General features: G+C 32.9%; 1 protein-coding gene across 1 annotated transcript; it reads right to left on the bottom strand.

The window, feature by feature from the left end:
* Positions 1-7,337: 7,337 nt before the first annotated feature.
* On the bottom strand, positions 7,338-16,849 carry LOC108558241 (knirps-related protein). Its single transcript, XM_017915086.1, has 3 exons — positions 16,141-16,849; positions 10,775-10,852; positions 7,338-9,184 (listed from the first exon to the last, which is right to left on the bottom strand). The coding sequence occupies exons 2-3, from the start codon at positions 10,850-10,852 to the stop codon at positions 8,207-8,209; spliced, it is 1,056 nt and encodes a 351-aa protein (XP_017770575.1). The 5' UTR covers positions 16,141-16,849; the 3' UTR covers positions 7,338-8,206.
* Between the last annotated feature and the right edge of the window lie 9,428 nt (positions 16,850-26,277).

The following is a 26,277-nucleotide window of genomic DNA, read 5'->3' as shown; positions in this document are numbered from 1 at the left end:
GTGTGTAAAAGAGAGAAAAAAGAGTTAATTAAATTATGAAAATGTTAGTAGATAAAATCCACATTCCTGGTCGGAATAATGTCGCGGCTCGGAGATATACCCAATATATTATATTATATTTTTATAAAAAGAAAGAATTAAAAAAAAAGTGTATTTTTGTATCGTGTACGATGTGTGTAATGTGGAAAGAAGAGATGTGAGAAGATGAGACGAGACGAGACGAGAGACTACGGGAATATTTAATAGCATCAGATTATAAGTGTTTGTGTGTGTGTGTATACTAAAACTCGTCTATATGTGTAATAACAATAATTTATAGAATGAGAAAACGCAGACGAAAAGTCCAAGCAGAAAAGGTTAAAGAGATATTTTATTCTGATTTAAATTGGTCCTTCTTAATGTCACCCGGACTCCATAACAAATAAAATTTAATGAAGAAGCGACCCAAAATATCATCCGCCGTCTGAGTTTCGTTCTCTCAGATGCGGTCGAAAGAGAGAGAAACGAAGTGAGAACGAAGTTGAGAGTTACGTAAAGCGATAAATAATTTTAATAGATTGGAGGCGAGCTCGTTTTTGGGATTTGCATAAAAATTGGGGCCTCTAAAATGAAAATAATAATAATAATAATGTTCGCCATGTATCGAATATCTTTATGATCCCCCCTGCAATAAATATAAATATAAATACACATGCACACACATTTGTATATTTATATAGAAATAAATAAATGTTTGAGTGTAATAGTTGCTGTGGGAGTGTCCTGGGATTAGAAGAGTGTGTGTTTGTGTGTGCCACATATGATGGGTCACGACCTAAGACCTCTCTTCTTCTTCTTGTGAGCCTCATCTCCGTGAGGTTTGCCTCGGCGCAAACTTGTTTTTTTTTTTCATTTAGTTTTGTTTTTGTGTTTTCTTCCTCGCACGCTTTATTTTGTGATAAAAAAAAGGAAAATTTAGCAATATTTTACTATTATTATTATTAATGGAAATTCGAGATGAGTCGTAAAGCGGACGGTTAATACAGTCCATTAATATGTAGACATTAAGACCCTTTTTGCTTTAGCCGTTTGCCAATTGTGTTGATCTCTCGGTGAAAACGGATTTTCTCCTTTACGAAGATTATCTTAATTATCTTTGTCGCTTGGAAACTTAACCGCGCGCGAGCGCGCGCGATATATCGCTCAATCCTTATTATTATTATTCTACATCCACACCAATTACGGCGTATCGTGTTCGCAGTCATAACACGAGCATATCGGAATCAATTTCAAGATAAGTTGCGCCTATCGGTTATAAAAGATATCTTGGGTGGACACATTGTTTTGTTGTTGCCGTCAAATTAATTGCGCGAGTAAATTCGCTGGTTTTACTGCATTCGCTTTAATGTTTGACAGAGATTACGTGTAAAGTCTATGCATCATGACACGATTATGCGGGTTCATCCAGATTTAATTAGTGAATGCCTTTGATTATCCTAATTATTTACTGTTTATTTAGAAATAAGTGAAAATAAATGAAAACTTCTTTTATGTTGTGATTTGTGGCACCATTTAAATTAGAAACAAACATGAAATAGACCTAAATACTTTAATGTAATCTTTATATTGTATTGTTTTGCAATTGGAAGCACCAAATGAGTACAAATCTACTATCTACTATCTAGGTTATTTGTTTTATGTTGTAACGAAAAGAAAAATTGTATAGCAGAATATTATGAAAGAAGTTATATATGAAAATTGATCCATTTTTTTTTAATCTAAATCACTATAACTTACTTATTGTACGATTTTAGCTTAAAATTGCTTGACTTTACCCAAAATTACCACAAAGTTGCTGAAATTTAATAAAAAATTTATAGGCTTAACTTAATGTGTTTTAAAAGAAATCTAATTTTTCTTAAATTTTAACTACGTACAGGTAATAAAGGGTTAAACTTAATATGTTTCATTTGTATAATTTTTGAGTAATTTACGTATATATGAAGACACTGTTTTTCAGCAATTAATAACAAAATCTACAAAATAAATGTTAATTTAGAAATAAGTGAAAATAAATGAAAACTTCTTTTATGTTGTGACACCAAATGAGTACAAAGCTACTTCTGTATAGGTTATTTGCTTTATGTTGTAACGAAAAGAAAAATTGTATAGCAGAATACTATGAAAGAAGTTATATATGAAAATTGATCCATTTTTTGTAATTTAAATATTATACGATTTTAGCTTAAAATTGCTTGACTTTACCCAAAATTACCACAAAGTTGCTGAAATTTAATAAAAATTTATAGGCTTAACTTAATGTGTTTTAAAAGAAATCCAATTTTTCTTAAATTTTAACTACGTACAGGTAATAAAGGGTTAAACTTAATATGTTTCATTTGTATGTTTTTACACTGTTTTTCAGCAATTAATAACAAAATCTACAAAATAAATGTTAATTTAGAAATAAGTGAAAATAAATGAAAACTTCTTTTATGTTGTGATTTATGGCACCATTTAAATTAGAAACAAAGATGAAATAAGACCTAAATACTTGTAGAAACTTTAATTTAATCTTTATATTGAATATAAAAATGATTTGTTTTGCAATTGGAAGCACCAAATGAGTACAAAGCTACTTCTGTATAGGTTATTTGTTTTATGTTGTAACGAAAAGAAAAATTGTATAGCAGAATACTATGGAATAAGTTATATAAGAAAATCGATCCATTTTTTGTAATCTAAATCACTATAACTTACTTATTATACGATTTTAGCTTAAAATTGCCTGACTTTACCAAAAAGTACCACAAAGTTGCCGAAATTTAATAAAAATTTATAGGCTTAACTTAATGTGTTTTAAAAGAAATCCAAGTTTTTTTAAATTTTAACTAAATTCTGCTAATAAAGCGTTAAACTTAATATGTTTCGTTTGTATAATTTATGAGTAATTTACGTATATATGAAGACACTGCTTTTCAGCAATTAATAACAAAATCTACAAAATAAAAGGTGTGCCAAAATTAACGATAAATTTGAATTAAATAGAAAACACAGTTTTTAGTCTTCATGTTGTGATTTTTTTTTTTATTCAAATCTTTCGTTAATTTTGGGACACCTTACATAACAAAACACCTGTAGCTACAAATATAACACCATATACACTTTACTCCACAAATATTGAGCTTTAATTTCAATATTCAATCATCTTTCTACGATTTATACTTTCATTTCCACGTTCAATATCAAATCTAGCTTACATACTTTACATCGATTAAGAAACAAATAATTGAACACACTGCTTAATTTTCTTTTCAAAAGAAAATTACAAAGCACATTTGAGATTTAATTTAGCAGATTTATTATTGATTTATTTGGAATAATTTCGGTGTGGAGGGAAAGTAGCTTCAATGGAGTGGGAATTATTACCTTAATGATTCGACCATTTTTCATTACAATTAATTTAATGAGGCCGTTTCCTTTTTTTTTTATTTACATCTCAAATTTAATTTATTCGTGTTTTTTTTTTCTTCTTCAACACTGTTGTTGTTATTATTGCGGCTGCTGTTGTACACTCGTCACAATGGATTGGTCAATTTGATCCTTAATCGGTCCATAACCATCACCTGATGATGTACATATGCTCATCTCTCTTTTTCATTTCTGCTCTGCTCACAATAACAATTCACACAATAAGAGATCACACACGAGAGGCAATGGTTTTTTTTAATGCCAACGTGCAAGAGCAACATTGTCTGCTCATCCCATAATTATTATAAACAATGTTGAGCTGTGTTGGGTATTGGCACGGCTCGTGATCACAATTATGTCACAGAGATTGTATTGCGTCGGATAATAAATGAATTCCATCCTCAGCAATATTCGATAATGATTGCCTTATTTACGATAATTATCGAACGGCGCCGGTCTTAATGACATTCTAGTTGTGCTTAAACACCTGCAAGAAAATCTATTCAACTTGGAAACCGGTAATTAAAAACGTAGAAAACTCGTAACGATCGTCTTAAAAGTTAACAATACCTTCGATTTCTGTACCAATATTTTCAAATTTAACTATAAATTAAGTACACTTTGTAAGATTACTTCCAAAATTTATTAAAATTTCGTATTTGTATTTGGCAAATATCTCGTAATGTGCAGATGAGATTAAGAACAGATGAAGACACAAAAAATAAAAGTAGATGCGGAAACGGAGGCTGCGGAGGCTTAATTTGGAGATGAGAGCGAGGAGATGGATTGGTTTGAGAAGGAAGGAGAGAAAGAGCGAATCTTCTCTCGTCTCTCGTTATTATTATTATTGGAGAGAACGAGGCGAATCTCTCAATAGAGCGTGTGGATCTTTAACATTATAATGTGGCCTAAATGAACCCGACTTAATCGCCATTAATCTCTTAAATAGATGCGGCAAGAAAGTCCCCCGTAACATGGGAGTGACATTTATTATATTTGTACTTTCTACAGGCTGGCTCATCTTTTGCAATAAAAGTAAACCGAAGAGAAACAGAGTTAACGATGGAAGCAACAACAAAAAAAAAGAAGAAGTTATGAACAGACACACGAAATAATACAGAATATAAAATAAATAAGTAAAGTCGTCGTCGTCTGTGCACGTTCATGAAGAGAAGTTGCGCAATAAAACTGATTACGCAAAATAATTTTAATTTTTGATAATGTTGCAACGATCTGCATTAGTTTATATCATCTTCAATATGCACGGATTTGGGTCAAACGGACAAACGCGGAATTAATTAAATTTGATCTTCTGTTATAAATTACATTTTAATGTTCGACAATTAATTATCAGATTATCGCGAATTTGGAATTTCACATTAACATAATCCAGCGAGAGTTTTTATTTGATAATTAGCGCGTTATATAATAAGCAAAATCTGAAACGAATTTAATTTCGTTTAAAAATTTGACCTTAATTATTTGATATAGTTTAAGTTCAAATTTGTTTATTTTAACTATAAAATTTTATACGATTCAAAACTGTTTATATATTGCGATTATATTATGTTAATTAATTCTCGTTTAAAAATTACAAATCTTTAATTATAACTATTTTTAATTAGAATTAATTAATAATTGTTAGTGCCAAAATTAGATTTTTTTTATGAAGAAGTTTCTATGAAATATCTTATAAATCAACATGTTACCGCATACACTTAAGAAGTTATATATCCTGATTTTTAACCCTCAGTACCTTCCAAATGGAATAAACTAAAAAAATAATCCTATTTGTATACTAAATGCCTTCTAAAATATTTTTTTTCCAAGAAATTGTACATTATAATTACATAAGATAGTATTTAAACTGATGTAATAGATAGTGGGTAAAATATACCTTGCGTGCGTCCACAAGGGTTAAATTGTAAGTACACTTGGTTCTCTTTTTATGCGGTGGATACGTTCTACAGGAAAACGCATAAAAATAAATCGCACAAAAAAGGACTAGACACACGTATAAAAATAAAGGATACGTTTCATATTTTTTTAAAACCGTATAAAACTAAATCAATGAGTTACAATATACCGAAAATCGCATAAAAAAGGGTTTATTAAATTTCAGAAAAATAATTAGTCTTTCTGAAATGTTTATTCATAATTTTATAAAAACGTTAACAATCATAGAGAAGTTTATTAAGTTTCAGAAACATATAATCTTAAGATATTCCTTCTAAATTTATACGGAAAAATTTTAACAAAAAAAAATACAGAAAATGATTATGAAAGTTAATCTTTCTACACATTTTTTTCTTTAGAATTATATGAGTTATATGAGAGTGTTCGGCATAATTTGCGAACTGGTTCGAAATCACTTTTCATCAATTTACAAAAAAAAAATACAGAAAATTTTTATGAAAGTTAATCTTTCTACACATTTTTTTCTTTAGAATTATATGAGTTATATGAGAGTGTTCGGCATAATTTTCGAATTCACTTTCATCACTAGAAAAGATAGTCAGCATATCAGATCTATGTCCTGAAGAAGTAAAATTAGTCTCAACTTTGCATCTTGATTTTCCCCCTTTGACAATATAATCAGTGATTAAACTTTGCGATGGTTTTGCTATTTTTTTTGTACAATATCTGATATCCAGAAATGCAATTCTGAAGCTCGCGTTGAAACTTGAATGTTCGTTCAGAATTATCATCTTTTTCGATGAAATGATTTGCCAATTTGTGTCAAAACGTGCCAAAATGACCTAAAATAGTTATTTAAAAAAAAATGCTTCTTGAAATAAAAACCTCATAACTTCAAAACCGCATAAAAAGAGGACCTAGTGTATTACAAACAACTGCTGAAGACAATAATCCCATATGAGTAAATTGTTCTTTTTTTTTCATGAAATTAAACCTGTTGGGAAAAGAAGTGTGTTAGAGGGTAATGGAAGAAAAATCGTAAAATCATATTGCATACATATATTTTTCTTTTTGTTTATTTCTTGCGTATAGTCATTATTTTTTTTGTCGTTGATTCGATTCGAAAACAAACAAATAATTATAAACAATTTCTTTTTACAAAAAAAAAATAATAATAATAAAATAAAATAATATAATAATCACACACAAACCGATGGAAACGACGGAACATTTCGTTAGAATCGTTTCCATCGAAGAGTAAAAACTGGCCTAAGTCCCTGACGGACGACTGATAGGAAAAAAAAATAATAATAAAACAATTGGACAATAATAATAATGATTCATTATAAATCGCACAAAAATATTAATAATAATAAAACAATAGAAATCGAGATATGTACAAGTGTTTCAAAAAAAAAAAGATTCGTTCTTTTTTTTTTTTTTTTTCGAAACCGTATTTCGCGTATATATATATATATAATATAAAAAAAATTAATAAAAAAAAACAAATCGTATATATGTACAAATATATATATATATATACTGTGTTTACGTAATAAAAAAAATGCCCAACTAGTTGTGAACCTCAACAATAATAATTATGTACATTTTATTTAAGACAATAAAAAATGGAATTAATATAATATATGTATAAATAAATAAGAATAATTTTATTATTAATTATAATAATAATAATTGGATCGCAATTAAAATCGCGGCTTTAAGTTTTCCTTTTTTTTTTTTGTGTTTTTGTTTTGTTTTGAGAGAATTACGTGTGTATATAAACAAATGAAATGTTTGTTTGTGTTTTTTTTTTTTTTTATTATTAACAAAAGACCATTTTCCATTGCACTGCTCTTAAAACTAATAATAATAATAATTAATTAATTTAATTAACAACTAACAAAACTATGTACAAAAGCGATATTTATATTCGTAAATATTTATATATATATAATATGTATAATTATTTAAATTTACTATTTATACTGGCCGTTTTCGGAATTGGACTCGAGAGCAGCTAAAGAAACAACAACTACACCTTAATTTCAGTAAATCGCGACGAAGAAAAATATACAATTTTAACATATCGATGATGATGATAATAACGTAATATATATCTATATATAATTATGTAAGGTTAATATCTTAGATTTGTACAGGTAAAAAAACGTGTATTTATATAATATGTGTAATGTAACGGATGGAAACAATAACACGCAAAGTTATTGTTTTATATATTATTATTTTTTCTTCTTCTGCTGCTGCGATTGTAAACTCGGGGATACTTTGATACAACACTTAAGTTTTATGAACAGGTCACCTGCTGCGTTCATATCTTACACACTAAAAACATATACTTTATGGTAACATTCGTTTTTATATTTATATATATTTTTTTGTTTGTTTTTGTTTTCGTTTTGTTTTGTCTCGTTTGCGGTATTCGAGAGCGCGCGCGATGATCCTTGGGGGATTCCGGATGGCGAAGAATTTGTGTATGGATGAGAGAGAAGAAGAGATGAGATGAGGTGGCTTTGATATCGAGTTTCGATCGAATTTACTGCCTCGCTCACGGTGTAAATACACTTCTGAATTGGATCTCCTCGGAGGAAAAGGTGTGCGTTTCATGGGGGCCACCCGTAAAGTTGTCGATGGGTTGGCGCGCGCGCGAACTCTACTAAACCATCGTTTCTGTTGCTTCTTTTTGTTTTTGTTTTTTGATTGATGCTGCAGGTCGTTTCATTTCCTTCGCTGCTCTTCGTTCGAACACATCTCAGGTGGTAGATTGGTTGGGGGGGGGGGATGTATCAAGGGTTTGTTTTTTTTGTGATGATGATGATCACACCTTGGTGGTGAGGTCCAGGGGGGTGGGTCGAATCAATTTGATGCGCTTGAGGTCGCGCTCCGAGTCGCAGTCGCTTTCCTCCTCGTCGGCCTCGCTTCCGCGTTCCGTCGCATCCGATCCGGTGCGATCGCTCCGGGCTGGAGATGAGCCCCGTTCGCTGAGCGTTTTCATGCTCAGATCGATTGGATCCTCCTGGATGGGCGATTCCGATGGTACCGGCGTCGTCACGACCTCCTCAGGCGTCGGCGATCGCTGCGACTGAAGAACCGCGTCCAAGAAGACGCGTTTACTGAAAGTCTCCACGCCTGGATTGTGGTTCCTCATCATCCTGTTGTTGTTGTTGTTGTTATTGTTATTACTGCTACTGTTGTTGTTGTTGTTGTGGTGGTGATGGTGATGCACGGGCTGCAGGAGTCCTGGGTACATCTGCGGGTATCCAGGCGGGAAGAGCAGTGCCTGCGGCGACAGGAAGGTGGGTGGCAGGAGTCCTGGGAAGAGAGGCATACGTCTGGCGTCTCCTATCTCCACTGAAGAATCGGAGTTGTGCGATTCCGGCGAGCTCACCGAAGGAGAATTCGCGTGCTTGTAATCATCGAGACCCAACAGCATCAACTCCTCCTTGGTCTTCGGCAGATGCAGCAGCGGCGGAGGGAAGTTCTGATTGAGCAACCCCAAGCCTAAAGTCTGGTGATGCGGTGGCGGCGTCCTCTGCGGCGGCTTCACCATGTGCTGTCCACCACCGGCCGACGCTTGCTGCTGCTGTTGCTGCTGCTCCTGCAGCAGACAGTGAATCTTGAACCAGTTCGATCTCCTCCCATAGCGAGATCCGCTCTTCGACATCCCCACGAGAAGGCATTTCCTCAGTCTGCACGCCTTGCACGCCGTCCTGTTCTTCTTGTTGATCACGCACTCCCCGTTGTTCTTGCACTCGGAGATCGAGCTCAGATTGTTGTACGATCTTCCAAAGAACGACTGAAACAGGCAAGAAAAAACAACAAATCGTTGGTCATTAGTACGTTTCGCAGTTTGCAACACTTGCGTAAGGCGACATAAAGTGAAACTGGTGGGGCGGCATTGGCGGCTCCGGGTTGCTGCCCATCTGGAGCGGATGGCGCGAGCCTTTGCCTCTTTTGTCGCAACCGACACCGATTCTTTTTATTTGTTTTTTCCTCCTCTCCATCCTCTTCTCCAAACACCCATGTAATTACAAAGCAATTGTATTCAAATACCGAAAACAATTCAGTTTCCACTAATCGCACATTTCAGTTTTACCTCACAACTGTTGCCAATACAAAAACCAATTTCAGTTGAATAATAAGAATAAATAAGCTGCAATTTAATTTGTAATTATCTAAATTAGGTAGTATTAAAACTGAGAAGGATAAAAAGGAAACTATTGCAATTACAATTGCATTCAGTTTAATGAACGTGACATCTCGACAAGCCATTAGCATTTATTTTTCTCGTCTCGTTTCTTTCCTTTATTTCCATTCATTTATCTGTCTCGGGTGCGTATGCAAACAGTTTCGCTAATTAATTACAATGAGAAGAGAGGAGTTCGAAAAACGTGCTTATGAAACCTGCTCTCTCTCTGTTAACCCGTTTTTCCCATATTTGGACCAAGAGCGAACAACGAAAACGAAATGAAGAGAGACAACAATAATCCATTAGAAAATTATGTTGAGAGAGAGAAGAAATAAATAAGTTAACAATAATATGTAATTAAGCGATCGCACAGAAACGGATATTTATTGCTGCTGCGTTTCTTCTTCGAGTCTTTATTTATTGCAAAACCAAATTTGGATCGTATAAAGGTTGTTCTTTTTTTTCTTCTCTTCATTCTTCGAGAAATTTATGTGCTTCGTTTCAGTACATCAATTGTAAATTAATTGTGAGTTTTGTAAATTTTATTTTTACTAACAATTTAAATTATTAATAATAAGAAATCGATGTTTGCTAATAATTGATTTATAAGTTCTGAAGTTATTGAATTTTTTCATGCGTATTGTCGATTGCAATGAATTTGGAGGGGAAATGAATGAAATTACTAAACGATTGAACAGTGAAATTGTGTCCGAAATCGGTCGAAGGTTGGATGAGGTGCGGTGTAATTGCTGTTTTCTTTTGTTTCTTCTTCTGCAAACACCTCTCGTTTTCCACAGGCGGCTGTGCTCGGTCAATGGGATAAATAGGCCGTTTTGCAGTGACAATAGAAAATTGTAACGAGGCTCCTTCGGCGTGTAATCTGGCCGAGTTTTCACGGTAGAACGGATCGGAAATCGAGAATTGCCACCGCCGTGGTGACGTAACGAAGGCGCATAATAAACACAATGCGTGTACATGCACGAAAAATAGAAGAAGTGGATGGATGGACGGATGGATGGACAAAAGAAGGTATTGTCGCGTGCGCAAGTAGAGCATTAAAACTCTGGTGTTACGTAACCAGTCGGAGCCGGAGCCGCATTCGCTCATTACGTTCATGTGCAGCGTGAATACTACTTTTGCTTTTCATCGATTCATCAATTTCTTTTCAATTCGTTCGTTGCGTAATTAAATACTCACTTTGCATCCTTCGCATGTGAAGGCTCCGAAGTGGAAGCCGGCCGCCGGCTCTCCGCAGACTTTGCACTGCTGGTTCATCTGAAATCATAGAAGAAGAAAAATAAAATTTAGTAAAGTTTGCGCGTTGACAGACAGCAATTTCGATTGGCCTTAATTCCCAATCGGAGACAAATTGATACATTAAGTCGTAAACCATTAAATCCAAAGAAACTAAACAACATACAAATTTGAAGTAAAAAAATAATAGAGAAGCGCACAGCGTGGTTTTTAAAAGAGTTTCTATTTAGCATTAAATTAGCGCTTTCAAATTATTGGGTGATAGGTTACGACCCGGATGCTTTCACAACTAATTTTATTATTCTCGCATTATATGAGCGCCAGAAGCACGAAGAAGAATCTCGACGAGACTCCGGAGTTTCGAATTGATGATGATGATGAGTGGAAGAGGTGGAAATGGAAAGAATCATCATCATCATCTTCGTATGCAGATTTTTTCGAGTGACTTGTTTGCTCAGCGCCTCAGTGAAATCGAATCTAATTAGAAATTAACTCGAAAGTTTCGAAGACAACACACATACACACACATCGATGAGAGAGAACAATTAATTCGTGCATTTCTTATAATTGGAATAAATCAACAACTTGAATTAAAATTTTGATTCATGATTCAGAAATATATTTTGTGAATGGATAAAATAAAAATTATGAAATGAATACAATTTGCTATCGTTTGTTGAAAACGTTTTGTCACAATTGAAAGATTGTTAGCGCGTTTTCAATGGTTGTTGAAATTCATCAAACGGTTTGCTTGAATGATCCGAAGTCACAATGCGTAAGATTAGGATCGGAAGAAAATGCAAGTCGTCGCACGGTGGAGGATGAAGAAAAAAAAAATGAAAAGTCATCTTCAGGAATTTGTCAGTTCGGATGTGATTTATTATGTTATAAGTAAATTCGGTTCCGGGATTATTGCACAAATTGTAACATTTAGCTCTCCTCTACTTCTCTCTCGTTCGAGTCTTCGGATCATCGATTGAGCCCCCATTGTTCTCCAACAATGGATTAATAAATTACATAATGCGGCGAGCGTAAATATGATTTGATCCTCTTTCGCGTCGTCTCCCATAAACATGTACATATATATATATAGTTTTTTTGTACGTTGCAGTAATCATCATTACAATTTAATTGCGGATAAATGTTTGTTGCGACAAAGTTGCATTGCTGAAAAGAGGGAAGAAAACAAGAAATAATAAATGAAAAAAAATTGGAAGGAAATTTTGCGCCGTCGCCGACGATGCATGAAAATTGAGCATAGGTGGGTCATGAGAACAAACAGTTTAAGCAAACAATGGTTTTCACTTTCCTTGGCTCTGTTTTGTATATCATTTAGAACTATCCGTGTCCGTTATATTATTATTAGTTAAACACATGATTTCTGCACACGTAATTTGCCTTTTGCGACACGCGCCGAACGCATAAAACAACCTCTGTCCATTCTTTTCATTATTTTTATTATTATTATCATCCTCCTCCATATGGTTGACCCCGAAATACGCGAGGTTCTGCGAAACGAATAAGAGAACAAGAATAAGGAGGAGAAAAAAAAGGCATCCTCTTCTCTTCGCCTCTTGGCTTGCATGAGGTCGATTCCCAACGGTATGACTATGCAATTCCGATTGAATGAAAGCGCGCCACACGACAATGCCGGACTTTAACGGGCGTGAATCCTTAATATTTGCCTGCATCGTGAAAAGAAGAACTCTCGTCCTTTTTTCTTTTATTTATTTCGCTTTTGCGTTAGTCAGTAATTTTTTCTTATACAAGGATATTTCCAGCAGGAGAAAAGAAAGTGCGCGCAGTAAAATTGATGCCGCAGGGATTATTTATGGGCTAGTGTGGTGATATATGCCGATTTCCATGTGGAATAGAGAAAGCGTCTCGAAAGGTTTTCCTCTCTTCGCCAATCGCGTTTAATTGCCAATGAAAATATGCCATTCTCAGTGTTTGCATAATTAATTACACTTTAAATTTTATTTTTTTTACTATTTGTTGTTCTTTTGCTTTTGCTTATGGAAGATGCACAAAGGCGAGGTGTTTAAATAATGAAGAGTGGATGAACCTCTTCGCTTTGCGCTCTTCGTACTTCGTTGTTTGCGCGCATTTTATTATGTAACAAAACGTTCCTCGGGCGCTCGGAATGCGCGCTGAATGCCTCATTGTCGCCGGGGATTTTCTCTTTATAACGTGTGATGCAGCACAAATTGCTCGAATTAATTATTACCTATTTTTTTTTCTTCTTCTCTCATACTCTCGCCATTTTTTTTGTTGTTGTTGTATTATTAATAATATTAATCCAAATAATCGATTCGAAAAATCTTTTAATTCTAGGAAGAGATCCTCCTACACCCACGAAAATTAAAGGCGGCGGCGGCGGTCGGCGATCAAACGAAGAGGTGTTGAATTGAGGTTTCACGACACGCCGCCGCGGAGGAGGAACCGTTTAGGGTCGTTCTCGGTCCGTCCCATCAATCAGACCCAATACGTGCGTATGTAGATCTCTTTGTTCTTCGCCGAAAATTCGAAAGGGCGAGAGAGAAAAAAAAAGGGCTTTCGAAAATATACTAGTGATTGGAATCATACGCACGGTTCTAATCCGAGATGTAAATGAAGCGCGCTAACCGAATCCCGTTTTTCCATTAATTGAAAATTATGTATGTAAATATTTCTCAAACAATAATTTAGCGCTTTTTACGGCCGCCCCATGAATATCCTCGGCGTAAATTACCAGAAAAAATACCGTCGTTAACACGAGCCTTTCGTTCCCTCCTCAAAATGTTAAACACCGTATCAAACACACACACATCATTTGAATCCATTAATTTTTACATTGATTCCTATTAACTCAAGGACTGCAGAAATGCAAAAACTATAACGTTATTTATTTTTTTTTGATCATCATAAATCGCGAAGTTTATGAGATGAAATTAGTTCCGATTTAATTGGGATTTTCTCATCCTCGAATTAATTCTTACGTGAGCGTTTTTAGTTGTACAAATTGCCCGTCAATCAATTCCGTTTTTAATTGCTTTGGAAAAAAAAATCGGGAATTCCAGATTATAAAAAAAAACGCGAAGAAAGTGAGCTATTTCCAAGCGGAGATTTCAGCACTCGAGCATCACAAAATTTGTTGTTTGTTCAATCAAATTAATATTTCAATCATAATTATTTAATAATAATTTTTGAAAATTATAATTATGAAGAACAAATTTAGTTTAATTTATGGTTATGAGAAAGCTGTGATAATTAACGCTAGTAAATTTATATAAAATATCATGAAAAAGTTAATGAGTGAAGACGTATATGATACAGTTAATAATCAATTAATTTAACAAAGTCGGTTTTTACCTTCTAATCAAGGATATTATTTTTTCTTTAAATCTTCCTACAAATTATTATTATTATTTTTCTTTTTTTCAAATCAAGCGAATGAATTGCGGCGAGTGAAAAATCCGTTGGCACGAGTTCGGTAATTTATGTAAATTGTAAAATATAGATCCGGCTGCATTATAATAATCCTCTGCTTCGTCGCCTCATCATCATGATGATTATGATGATGATCATCATCATCATCTCCTCTTCTTGCACAATCCATCTCGTGTGTTTCTTTTTTTTTGCGCGCGCGATTGTTGTGCAAATCCGCGCGCTTTTAATTAAAACTTAATTACCGCACGTACTCTCGTTATTTTCGTTCTTAATATTCTTTAAGGTCACCTCCCACGCATCGCAGCGTGAATCGATACATCCGTGCAATTGATATTTCATTCTTTCGTTTCTTTTCTCTCTTCTTTTTTTTTCTTCGATTTCTGCAGCCGTAATTGTGTTTTCTGCTTTTGTCGCAATTTATCTACGCCATTACCATAATAATAATATCGCACTAATGGATTTGCCGTGTTTGCGTCGCTCGTTGCATTTTTTTTTTCTCGTTCGTACTTTATTTATTTGCTTCGTCTTCTTCGTTTCATTGCGAGAATCGCTAATTAAACCCGAAAGGAAATCCACATTTCGAAACCGAATTTCCCTTTTGTCTTCTTTATAATTTAAAGATTCGCGAAATTAATTTATTTATTTATTGATTATTGTTTTAAGTTGAAAACGATGTGTTAATTGCGGTTGAGGTAAAAGGTGATGGAGCAGCGGGAAAAGTCCGGGATGAAGTCATCTTCTTGGAAAACGGTTTCTTGCGCTCGCTTTTGATCCACTTGGAATTGGTGCGAGAGGCTCTAAAAACATGACTAATCCTGGCAGCTCGCTAATTCTCTATACACACTAGACCCATATTCTTTGTTTGTACTTTTAACACCGACGGCAAACACACACACTTTCCCGCGAATTGGAACGCGAAACGAGAGAAACACGATTCCTCCTACATTCCAATCCCAAATACCACAAAACTTAAGCACTAATTGCAAGAACCAATCACAATCACAATTCTAATACAATTTAATTTCAACAAATGCCAATAAATCCACAAGAAGCAACAACTAATTACATTTTCCATTTGTAATTTTGTCAACAAAAATTATCCTCATACTTTATTCCAATTCTATTTAGCAAATTTCACGCGTTGTATGAAAATTAAACGTTTCATTTTTAAGTTTAATTGCCATTAGAAATCTTCATCATTCGGTTTATTTCTTATTAACTTATTCATTAGTAATCCTATTATAAATTCTTAAATATTTACAAATTGCACGTAGATTGTGTTTACGGTCTTCATTCCGCATAACGAGTTCTCTTGTTTATTTATTTATTTATTTAATGCTTTTTTTTTCTCTCTTCTTTTCTTACATAATTAGTTGACGCCAGAAGGAAGAGAGAAAGAGAGAAAGAAGCGTGAACATGAAACTAGTTTATTTGAATAAAACCGCAAAAATTGATTATTCGGAATTTCAGAAAAAAACGTAGTAAATTCCCTGAATATTTAAAATTATTAATCAAAATTCTCTTGATGATCAAGTTAAATTATTGCTTATTTTTTAAATTCTTATTAAACGTTATTATTTTGTCCAATAAATTAATATTAAAGAAATATTGAAAAGTTTAAAAAAAAAAGTATCTTTTTCTAACCGAAATTGATGTAACATAATTTTTTTTTTAAATATTATAATCAAAGTTTTTCAGTTTTAATTTTTTCTTGAAATGGTGAATCAATAATTTTGAATATAAGATTGTTTGTAAAAGATATGTGTTTGCATTGATTGTGATTGTGGTTTTCGGATCCGGCGGGTTTCGCGTTCGATCGAGCGTTAAAGTCGCCCGCGTTTTCAAAGTTGAAAATTGTTTTAAGGTTTTAAGGTACTCACCGTTAAGTCGTCGTTGTTATTTCCCAATTTATTTCGGCACTAGCCTTAATCGTTCGAAGCACTAGTGTTAATATTTTAATAGTTGTTTAGGTCACTGTTTCCACATGACAAGTTTTCGCTCCAGTTTTTTTTTTGTTTCGTTTCTCCAAATAATTAGGAATCCACACTAGATAAGGCGCGCACGTAAACAACAAAAAAAATGATATTGAAGAGATAGAGATGGAGACACTTTCACTGGTGCTAATTTTGAAATCGCACGAGGGGAGAATATAGGTGATGTTTGCGTTATCACTTGTCACTCAATTACAATAGTTATTCAGTTCACTGGATGTCCTGGTTTACGGACGATGTTGTTTGTTGTTGTTGTTGATTGTAGACGGATCTTGTTGTTGTTGTTGTTGAGGATGATGGTCCGTGCTCGTTGTTGTTTCGATGCCGAATGAGCTGCGGCTCTCTGGTCCGATGCGTGCCTTCTTCGGCACTACTACTACCACTATTAATGCAGCTCCTCTATTGCTTGCTAATCTACTACTACTACTTCTGCCAAGGATGACAATTGCGGCCGCGGTGATGATTATGATGATGATGATGCGATGCGGCGTATCGAAGAAGAGTTGTTTCGCGCGCGTCGCTCGGACAAGTGTCAATTCGTAGCGGCGCTCTTGATGCGAGACACCTCAGCAAGGATCTGGCGAGGAATGAGTTTTAGTAGTAGTAGAAACTCCTCCGAGTCGAGATACCTGGTTGGGGTGGGGAGATCTCTTACCTGCCAGAAGATCGGAAGGACTCTTGGTGGGGACCAGAGGGGAGTGGTAATATATTGATGTTTGAATTAGTGTCCTTACAGACAAGCATCAAACGTTCTTTTTTTTTTGTATTTATATATATATATATATATATCATAAGTTTCAAACTCATTGGTTTATACCGTCCAACTCAGGAGAGGCGGAGAGGTCTCGCACGCATTAGAAGCCATCCTCTTCGGTTACAGACATCCAAACAGAATCCTCTCTCCTCATCTTCACCACCACCTCTAACATCATCATCAGCAATTAGACAAAGAGGATTGATGTTAGATCACCTCAGGGGCCCCAATTTCGATAACACCAGAATCAACACTCTCACATATTGTTCTGCTAAAAATAAAGATTACCCAATGCGGAACAATTAACGAGACCTCGAACGCAGGCACTCATAAAACACACACACACACTCGATTCAGAACCAGATTTGTATTTATTTATGTATGAATAATAATTATTATTACGTTTCTTCCTCCTCATCTCATCTCATCTCAACTCAACTTATTTTTTCCTACCATTCCATCTTCTCTTCTCATCCAATAGCAACCTCAGAATCGGACACGGCTTTCGTCGTCACCCGATACACAAACACAACCAATCTATCGCACATTCTAAATTATCGCAATTACATCACTGATTTCAAGATTTACTTATTTGTTTTCTCTTCATTCGCATTTCATCAACCGAATTTATAATATACGACAATTTTGACAATTAACGAAAATTAAGATTCTCTAACAAAAAATAAATATTTTTAATTAGTTACTAGTAATTAGTAAATCGAAATTATAAAGAAACAATTTAGTCAATTAATTTAATAAAAATATTTCAATTTCAATCAACTTTATTATTATAAATTAAAGCTATAAACTAAATATTAATTAATACTTATTTAAACAAAAAAAATAAACATAACTTTATATTGGTTTTGGGATTTCGTAACTGAAAATGCACATCGCACATTCCAAGAACGAGAAATAGCAATTTAATTCGTCTATTATTCAACGGTCTGATAGGAAAAACGTATTTTTTTTCATGTGTTCGAATACGATTTGATTGATTCTTTGACGTTAAACAAATGCGCGCAGTTCTTGAAACAATTGACAGTCGATTAATAATAATTAACGCGGTGTGAGGTTAAATCCATTTGGTCATCGTTTTCCGAAGAGCTAATAATAAGCGGATGATGATACAAAATTATTCATTGGTCTCTTAAAAAAAATCGACGACGAATCAATCATTATTCAACAAATTACAAATCTATAAACAAATAAAAACTAGATATTTATGTAGAGACAGATATTAATAGCTCATTAATTATGAGATAATAAATTAATTTTTGGGTAATAATGTTGGAGATGTCAATGATGCGTCAATACACGAACCCGGTTTATTTTCAGCAAACTTTGATCACTCGTTTGTAATTAATTATTCAATTGTTTGAAATTATTGATTACATATAAATTAAGATTTGTAAATTACTTAAAGATTCTTGTTGTTACTTAGAATTGTGAATTTTGTTGTGAATGAAATAAACAGAGATGAATCCGGTATTTTATGGGTTGTACAGGACGCGAACGTGATTCAACGTTATAATTCAATTAATTTGCGGTTTTTGTCGACTAATCGATATTGAAATAATTATCATATTTATTGTTATTTTTTCTGGGAATCAATTGTTGTCTTTCTAATAAATTTTCTCGATTGGAAGATTTGTATTGAAAGTATCGGAAGCGTTGGTAAAGAGTTATTAATTGTGCAAACGGCAATTCGCAACGAAATTCGCGCATGTTTTTTTTTCTTCTTGAAATGTTAAAAAGGAAACAATGGAGTTAGGAATTTGCTAACATCCAGAGCATACACATAGACACACGTGTGTGTTTGTCCATCATTTGTTTTGTTTCGCTTTTGTTTTGCAAGCTCCTCCGCAGCTTCCTTTGCAAATGCTAAAACGGAAACTAAATAGTACAAAACGCGTATAGAAAGGAAAAGAAAAAAAAAGTTACAAAACTTTTCCTCTTTGCCCGAATTCAATTAAAAATTGATTTCTTTCCTCAATTTGGAAACTCTAATGAGCAGTTACAGTTTTTTTTGTATGTTTGTTTGTTTGTTTCAAAGCAAGAAAGAAAAAAAAACGAAATGTCTTCGATTACAAATGCGTGTATGCTTGTAAAAGAAGGTAAAAGTGCCATCCGCTAAACGAAGACTCGGTTTTTGCGGTCACTAGAAACCCGAAGAGCATTAGTCACGGTCAATCAATTACGAAACTGCGTCTCTTCGTTCTTTTTTTTTTGTTGTTTAAATTCATGTTGTTTCTCTTCAATTTTTTAACTTAAACAAATAATTACTCGTGCTCAAAACACTTGTCCACATTTTTTTTATATATATATATAATTTAAAACATTGCATTCGGGTATGTTTCAAGGAAACCAATTACATCTGGTTTATATAGTAAAACAAATTTCAATTAGTTTCTTGGAGAAATCGCATCAATTTTTTATCTTCATTCAAACAAATAATTAATTATAAAAAAACAGAAATGCAAACGTTTTTTGTTTGTAGAAAAACTAAAATTCTAATCGTCGGTAATTACATGATTACTATACTTAATTATTATATTAATGAATGTTTTTTTTTAGAATTAAACGGGAAATTAAAGCAATATAGGTAATCCATTTTATGTGTTTGTTAAGTAGGTTTTTTTTTGGTTGTTATTGCTATCAAACATGTCATGTTACAACAAGCTCTTATCGAATCATTCTATTTCCAGTAATTTCTGTTGCGCAAATAACGCAAACATAGACTTTGCTCAATGCCACAAATCCAAGCTTAATTGCTTTTCGTTTAATCGATTAATCCAGAATTGCGCAAACAAACTTTTAATTGTCTTCTTTTTGAAGAAAAAAAAACAACAAATTAAATAATAATTCGCACCTCTTTTCCGTTGCGCAATGAAAACTTATCGTATCTGATGAAACGCATAATTTTTTCTCGTAAAAAAAATAATATAATTCAAGTACATTTCGCGGAAACACCTCGAAATGTAAATTTTTCCGCTTCGTAATTTTCAGTTTTAAATCTGCAATAAAATATTTATTTTTTTTAAGTTTCACTTTTTATTTCCTTTTCGAAATGAACAAGTTCCTCTGATAATAAAGCGTAAAAAACGTAAGCCGACAAAAGGTCTTCGTTAAAAAACGAAACTGGGCCAGTGTCCTTTTTTTCGGAAAACTCATCAATAAAATTGCTAAAAAACGAACTCTGGTATTAGTATTACCTTAAGAAAAAAACGAGAAGATGGCAATAAAATTCGTGGAAAAACGCAGCCCTTAAAAAACTATCTGGATCAAAAAGTTGGAACGGTTGTAAGAGGGTTGTAAAAGTGCTAAAAAACGGTTTTGACTCGTGTCCTGTTTCCTAAGTTCCTTTTTTTTTATTGTCATTGTGTTATTATATGATTGGCTATAAAAATGTAAATTTTTTGGGTTATAAATTAGAAAATTTAAGAAAAAAACTTTTTACTACTGCATTTTTAAGTTGCTTTTTACTGTTTTAACACAGTAATTCATGAAAAAAGTTTATAATAATTATTGAAACTAGAAAATGTTTAATGATTTATTATTAATTATAGAATTTTTTTATAATAAATTAAATTTGATGAATATTAGAATTTTCGTAATATTTTGTTTATTAATAGGGAAAATAATTATAGAAATCTTAGAATAAAAGAACAAAATTTAAGAATTTAATATATCACAAGAAAAATTAGTAAAATTGAAAAAAATCTTAAAGAAATTAAAAGAATCATTAAAGAAATATGCAAAATTTTAGATAATATAGTAATTTACTAATTATAAACAAATCATTATTGTAAAAAAAAAATATAATTGATTGACTATTTTACAAGGTAAATTATGAATAAATAAAAACTTGTGAATGAACTTTCTCTTTTAATAACTAATCAACGTTGTTTGTTTATTATTATTTTTTTTTTATAACAATGACCAAGTCAGAGTGTTTTTATTAAAGAAAAAAAGAAAATATGAAATGAACGCAGTTTTACGACCAATTCCGAAGTGCGAATATGCGGTTTAAGTGCTCGCAATTCTCTTAATAAAACGTTCGAAAAGAAAGCGGTCTGCGAAATTGCGTATCGAAAAGAAGAGGTGTTAATTTACCACTTCAAAATGAGTGGAGAAAAATTTTCGAAAGAAAATTTTCGAATGAAAATCTTTGCGTTTGATGTTGAGCGGCGGCGAGTAGTAGTAAAAAGTTGTTCCCTTTTAGAGATAGAAAAAATTGTATCCTTTTCACTGTCCTGGTAATAATCATCCGCACTCGTCTTTTACCATTTAAGACCTGAAACGGCGAGAAAAGCATACACAAATCGTAAAACTATACGACACGGATTTCCGGATTCTTCTCATTTTAAGTGTGTATTTTTTTTTATTGAGGGGGGTTGGAAATATTTTGGTGAAATAAGGGCGGTTGCTTTGAAGATGGGATTAAGTAAACTTGGTAAATCTAGTGTGTTTCGTAAAGGATGGAAGTGCTTGTAATTGCAGTGTGTAATGTGTGAGAGAGAAAAAAAAAAGAATTAATTTAGCTTGGAAACAATCCAAAAAAATGAAATAGAAATGAGTGCGCGCTTTGATGTGTCGTAAATCGGAGGAAGAAACAGCCTTGATTCAGTTTCGTGTTTTGTTGCTGTTTGTCCTTTGAGACATATTCATTATCCTGTGGCTGGCGAATGCAAATTAAATATATTATATCGTGTGCGACACGAAACGCGATCCGACAATGGGGGAAGAGAAATATTAGAACAATGAACGATATTTAAGGTGGAAAAAAAAAATAATGGTACGGTGGATGCAATAAGAATGGATGAAGACGGAGAGGGAAAATGTGGTGTACTCGAATATACACACACACACATTCGCTCGCACAAAGACCGTTGATAATATAATAAGGATAATATAAAATAGAACTCGGCGTTGACGTGTGTGTGTGTGTGTTTCCTCATGGTCGTGGGTGTTGCATTCTAAGAAGAGCACGCGTCGCACAGGTATATAACGTAATTTTATTTAGTTCAATGCCAAGACAAAGTTAAATGTGGGAACCGAAATGAAAAAGTGAAAACAATGCGCGCACACACATACACACACATCATCATCGGCTGAGCGCACTGAAAATAGAAGAAAAAATAAGATTATCGATGGAAAATTGGAAGCGTAATTGGATTAAAAGCAATAATAAGCTCGTTAAGGGAGTGGAAGAGAATCTTAAGTAAAAATTACACACGGGTCCCTTTAATAATGGACATTAAATGCATTACCGAAGATGAGGAGGAGGACGGAGGACCGAAAAAGAAGCGCGCTTTGTTAAAGAGGCAGACGTGTCCAATATAAATTAAGCCGAAAATAAGATAAAAATACGATTATGATGAAGAGAGAGAAGAGAAGAGAAAAAAAACAACTATTGCTATACCGCAATAAAGCCCTAAAAACGTTTTGATTGCGTTGCCATTGTCGGGACGCAAACGTTTAACGATTCCTCTGGAAGGGATGGTAGAGAGTTTATTAGTTTATGACGTGCTGAGATGAATGCGCTTGCTTCCAGACGAAGACTTTATTTTTTTTTTATTAAGACTGGTCCAGTTTTTATCTTTTTATTTTTAAGCGTTTTACTACCACGTTTTTTTTTAAAGCTACATGGAATGTTACCAAACTGTTCCAGTTTTTTATGTTCGCAATAATCCGTAAAAAAAAACGTAAATTAATTGAGTATATTTTGTCAATTGGTGAAGTTAAAGTTTAATTAAATTATTAGTAATCATGTGTTTGTCTATAGAAATTTAAAAAAAATATCATGTTTTACAAAATTAGATGTAAAAAGTGTCCCAGAATTAACGCAAGATTTTAACACAGTTTTTATTATGAAAAAAGATTATAATAATTATTGGAACGAGAATAATTTGAATTAATTATTGAAGTTTAGGAAATTCTTATTTTTTTTTTATAATAAATTGAATTTTTTGAATTTTGATGAATATTAGAATTTTCGTAATATTTTGTTTATTAATATAATTTATCAATAGAAACTTTTAAATAAATCAAAATTAGAAATAGGTAAAATAATTATAGAAATCTTAGAATAAATAAAGAAAATTTAAGAATCTACATTCTTAAAGTAAATAAATCACAATTTGAAAATTAAAAATTGTTTTGTATTTAAATCAAATCGTTGCGTTAATTCTGGGACACTTTTTATTTCTTTACGCAATTAAAAATTAAAAAAAAAAATAAGTATATTACCATAATGTTTGCACATTGGACCATTATTTTTGAAGTTCACAATAATCGTATTAGAAATTAAAAAAAAAAAGTTGTCGATTCATGAAATCCCGTTTTACGTAAGCATGTTCTAAATATCTTACAATTAATATCTATATATTTATTTCATTCAAATTTATCAATATTCTATTGAAAAACAACAAAAGAAAAAGAAATAGAGAGCAAATAGCAAAAACGTTCTAGAGATTTCGATAAATTTTTATGTTTTCTTTGCATACACTTTATCAATTTGTAAAATTTTTGAAATGTATGCAAATATTTATATTATTTGAAGTAAATTTTACTTTAGAAATTTCCGATTTACGTACAAATAATAATATTTTTAACCTTTGATGAGTTTATTAATTTATATTTTTTATTGTTTTATTATCTAGCTAATACATTTTTATTAATAATTAATAATTAATAAAATCTATTTTAATATTGAAATAAAATACCAATTTTATTGAAACAACGAAAAGTAGTCAATTTCAAACTTCTTAATAAGTGTAATTTCTTATTAAATATGTTCAAGTAGATATTTTAAACTTTTGATTGTTTTTTTTACATCTTAAGCAATTGAAAATGTGTTGATTCTTTAGGTTAATTAATTTTCGTTTTTGAATAATGTTGTTTTTACAATTTTTCAGAATCATATAAAAAATGTAAAGCAATATATTTCTTATGATATAATACTTAATTTAATTATAAGTTTGTAATTTAATAGTAGATTATTAAGTATATTACACATACAGAAATTATGTGAAAACATAATGTTTTTGTTAATGGAATATAATTTAGAATTCATTAAAGTCTATATGCGATAACGCTTTTATTAGATTCTTAGCGGACATGCGGTGAGCGCCGCATTCGAAATGTGTTTTATAATCTCGGATCGCGGCTCCGCAATAAACTTTGATGTTAACAAGCGTAAACAGTCTTGAATTGGGATTAAGTAATATTTAAACTATCGCATCCATCGTTGCAGCCCGCTTAGTTTCGAGTTTAAACTGCGCTATTACGGTTATTGTTGTTGCTGTTACCACTGTTTTTTTCTCTCTCTCTTTCTCTCTTTCTTTCCTTCCTTCCTTCATCACCATAAAAGCCTTTGTGTGTTTGGCCTAGGTTAGTTCCTTCGGTTGCTACAAATACATAACGAGCGCACGTAAACCGTGAAGGACGAAATGAGTAATATCCTTAAAAAAACTCGTTGTTTTGTTTTCAATCTTCCTTCTCAGTTGTTTCCTTTTGTTGTTGTTGCTGTTGCTGCAGTTCCTCTCCTTTTCGCCCCGTTCCATATAGATATATATATATAATAGTTAGATGTGTGTGCGCACGAGAGTTTTAATATTCGCCGCACACAATCCTATCTAGATTCCGCCGTTCCGAATCTAATTATTATTAAAGTGTGTTTGCTGGCTTTTATGCAATCCACCTGTGTTTTGCGCCTCTCAATCTCAACGGGAAAGATCTAGCTAGCTAGGTAATAATAATAATAATTGCGTTTGCTCAATTCTCATACACATTTGTTCCTCTCACACCATACAATTTCAATACCAATTAGTTAATTACTTAAAGTAATTTAGTCTCAATCCTTTTGTAATAATGCATTATCAAATACTTCAAATTGAATGAAATAATTAAAAGTAATTTCAATTTATACCAATATTATATATTGCTTATAAATGTGTAATTAATACAATGATTTTAATTTTAATTAGTGTTAAATTTACTGTACTTTGTAGTAAATTTTATGAAGATTTTTTGTGATTTGGTCAAAGCTTGAGGATGAAACCGTGAGAAACTCTTTTGTCGCTTGTGTCGTTGTTGTTGTTATGAGGTTTTAGTTTATTTTGGGAGAAGTATTATATATTGCTTATAAATGTGTAATTAATACAATGATTTTAATTTTAATTAGTGTTAAATTTACTATACTTTGTAGTAAATTTTATGAAGATTTTTGTGGTTTGCTCAAAGCTTGAGGATGAAACCGTGAGAAACTCTTTTGTCGCTTGTGTCGTTGTTGTGATGAGGTTTTAGTTTATTTTTTGGGAGAAGGATGAGGATGATTTCAATGAGATGCGCGTCTTTCGCATTGAATGTATGTATATGTATATATATATCCGCCTTTATGGTCCTTTATTGAAATTGATATACGCCGAGCGTTTATTCCTTTCTCGCAGGATAAATCAATTGTATTGGTCAGTTTAAGTACGCGGGATTTATAATGGAAAAAGGAGCGAAAGAGTGAGAGAGGGCGCGCATTCGGTGCGGCGGATGGACGAAAAGAGAAGAAAGAGGATGAGAAGAACCCGTCGTTGGATCGGATTTTATATGCAATGAAGCCCATAATCCTGTGATACACGTTTATAGAGCTTGTTACTAACGCAATAATGTGCACGCGTAGAGTCGTAAACGCGCATTTAGCCGAACGTATTGCATTTTCAGGTTGCTCGAATGAAATACAATATTGGAAAATTATGCCTAAATCCAATACAAATCCTCTCTTCTCTTCTCTTCCCAACCAGTAAACATGCGCATACATTAAGGACACTCTCTCATCCTCCGACCCATTCATAAATTTTTATTAGTTATGCGCGCGAGCAGCATCTTTTAATTTTTTTTTCAGGGATGAAGAGAAAGACACACCGTTTTTAGGATTCTCTTTCGCAAGAAATCCATTCGACTCATTTTAACTGTGCGACGCGTATATAATGTTTGGATAACACTTCTTGAGATGGTCGTAAGCTAACATCTCCTCTCTGTGTAAATTAAGAACCTCATAAATATTTGTTCAAGTAACGTCTAGAATTGAAACGCGCATTCTTTGTTGTCTCTTCCTCCATCCGAAGACGAAATACGTAAGGAGGAGAAGAAACAATATGGATGTGGTGGAGGAGGTGGAGGTAGAAGCAAAAAAGAAAAAACTGGTAGCTAAACCGCAGAACCGTAAATCACGCGAAACCACCGTAAAATTTCTTCTCTTTTTCATTTTTATGGTG

Source organism: Nicrophorus vespilloides, unplaced genomic scaffold (assembly GCF_001412225.1).
Source record: "Nicrophorus vespilloides isolate i.1.1-1 unplaced genomic scaffold, Nicve_v1.0, whole genome shotgun sequence".
NCBI lineage: Eukaryota > Metazoa > Arthropoda > Insecta > Coleoptera > Silphidae > Nicrophorus > Nicrophorus vespilloides.
This window is presented reverse-complemented; position numbering and strand designations above follow the sequence as displayed.

What these genes read in the sequence shown, in the direction of transcription:
- LOC108558241 (XM_017915086.1), bottom strand. Translation starts at nt 10,852, where the DNA reads ATGAACCAGCAGTGCAAAGTCTGCGGAGAGCCGGCGGCCGGCTTCCAC. An exon ending in TCACATGCGAAGGATGCAAA is followed by an intron (nt 9,185 to 10,774) that starts GTGAGTATTTAA and finishes TGCCTGTTTCAG; the next exon opens with TCGTTCTTTGGAAGATCGTA.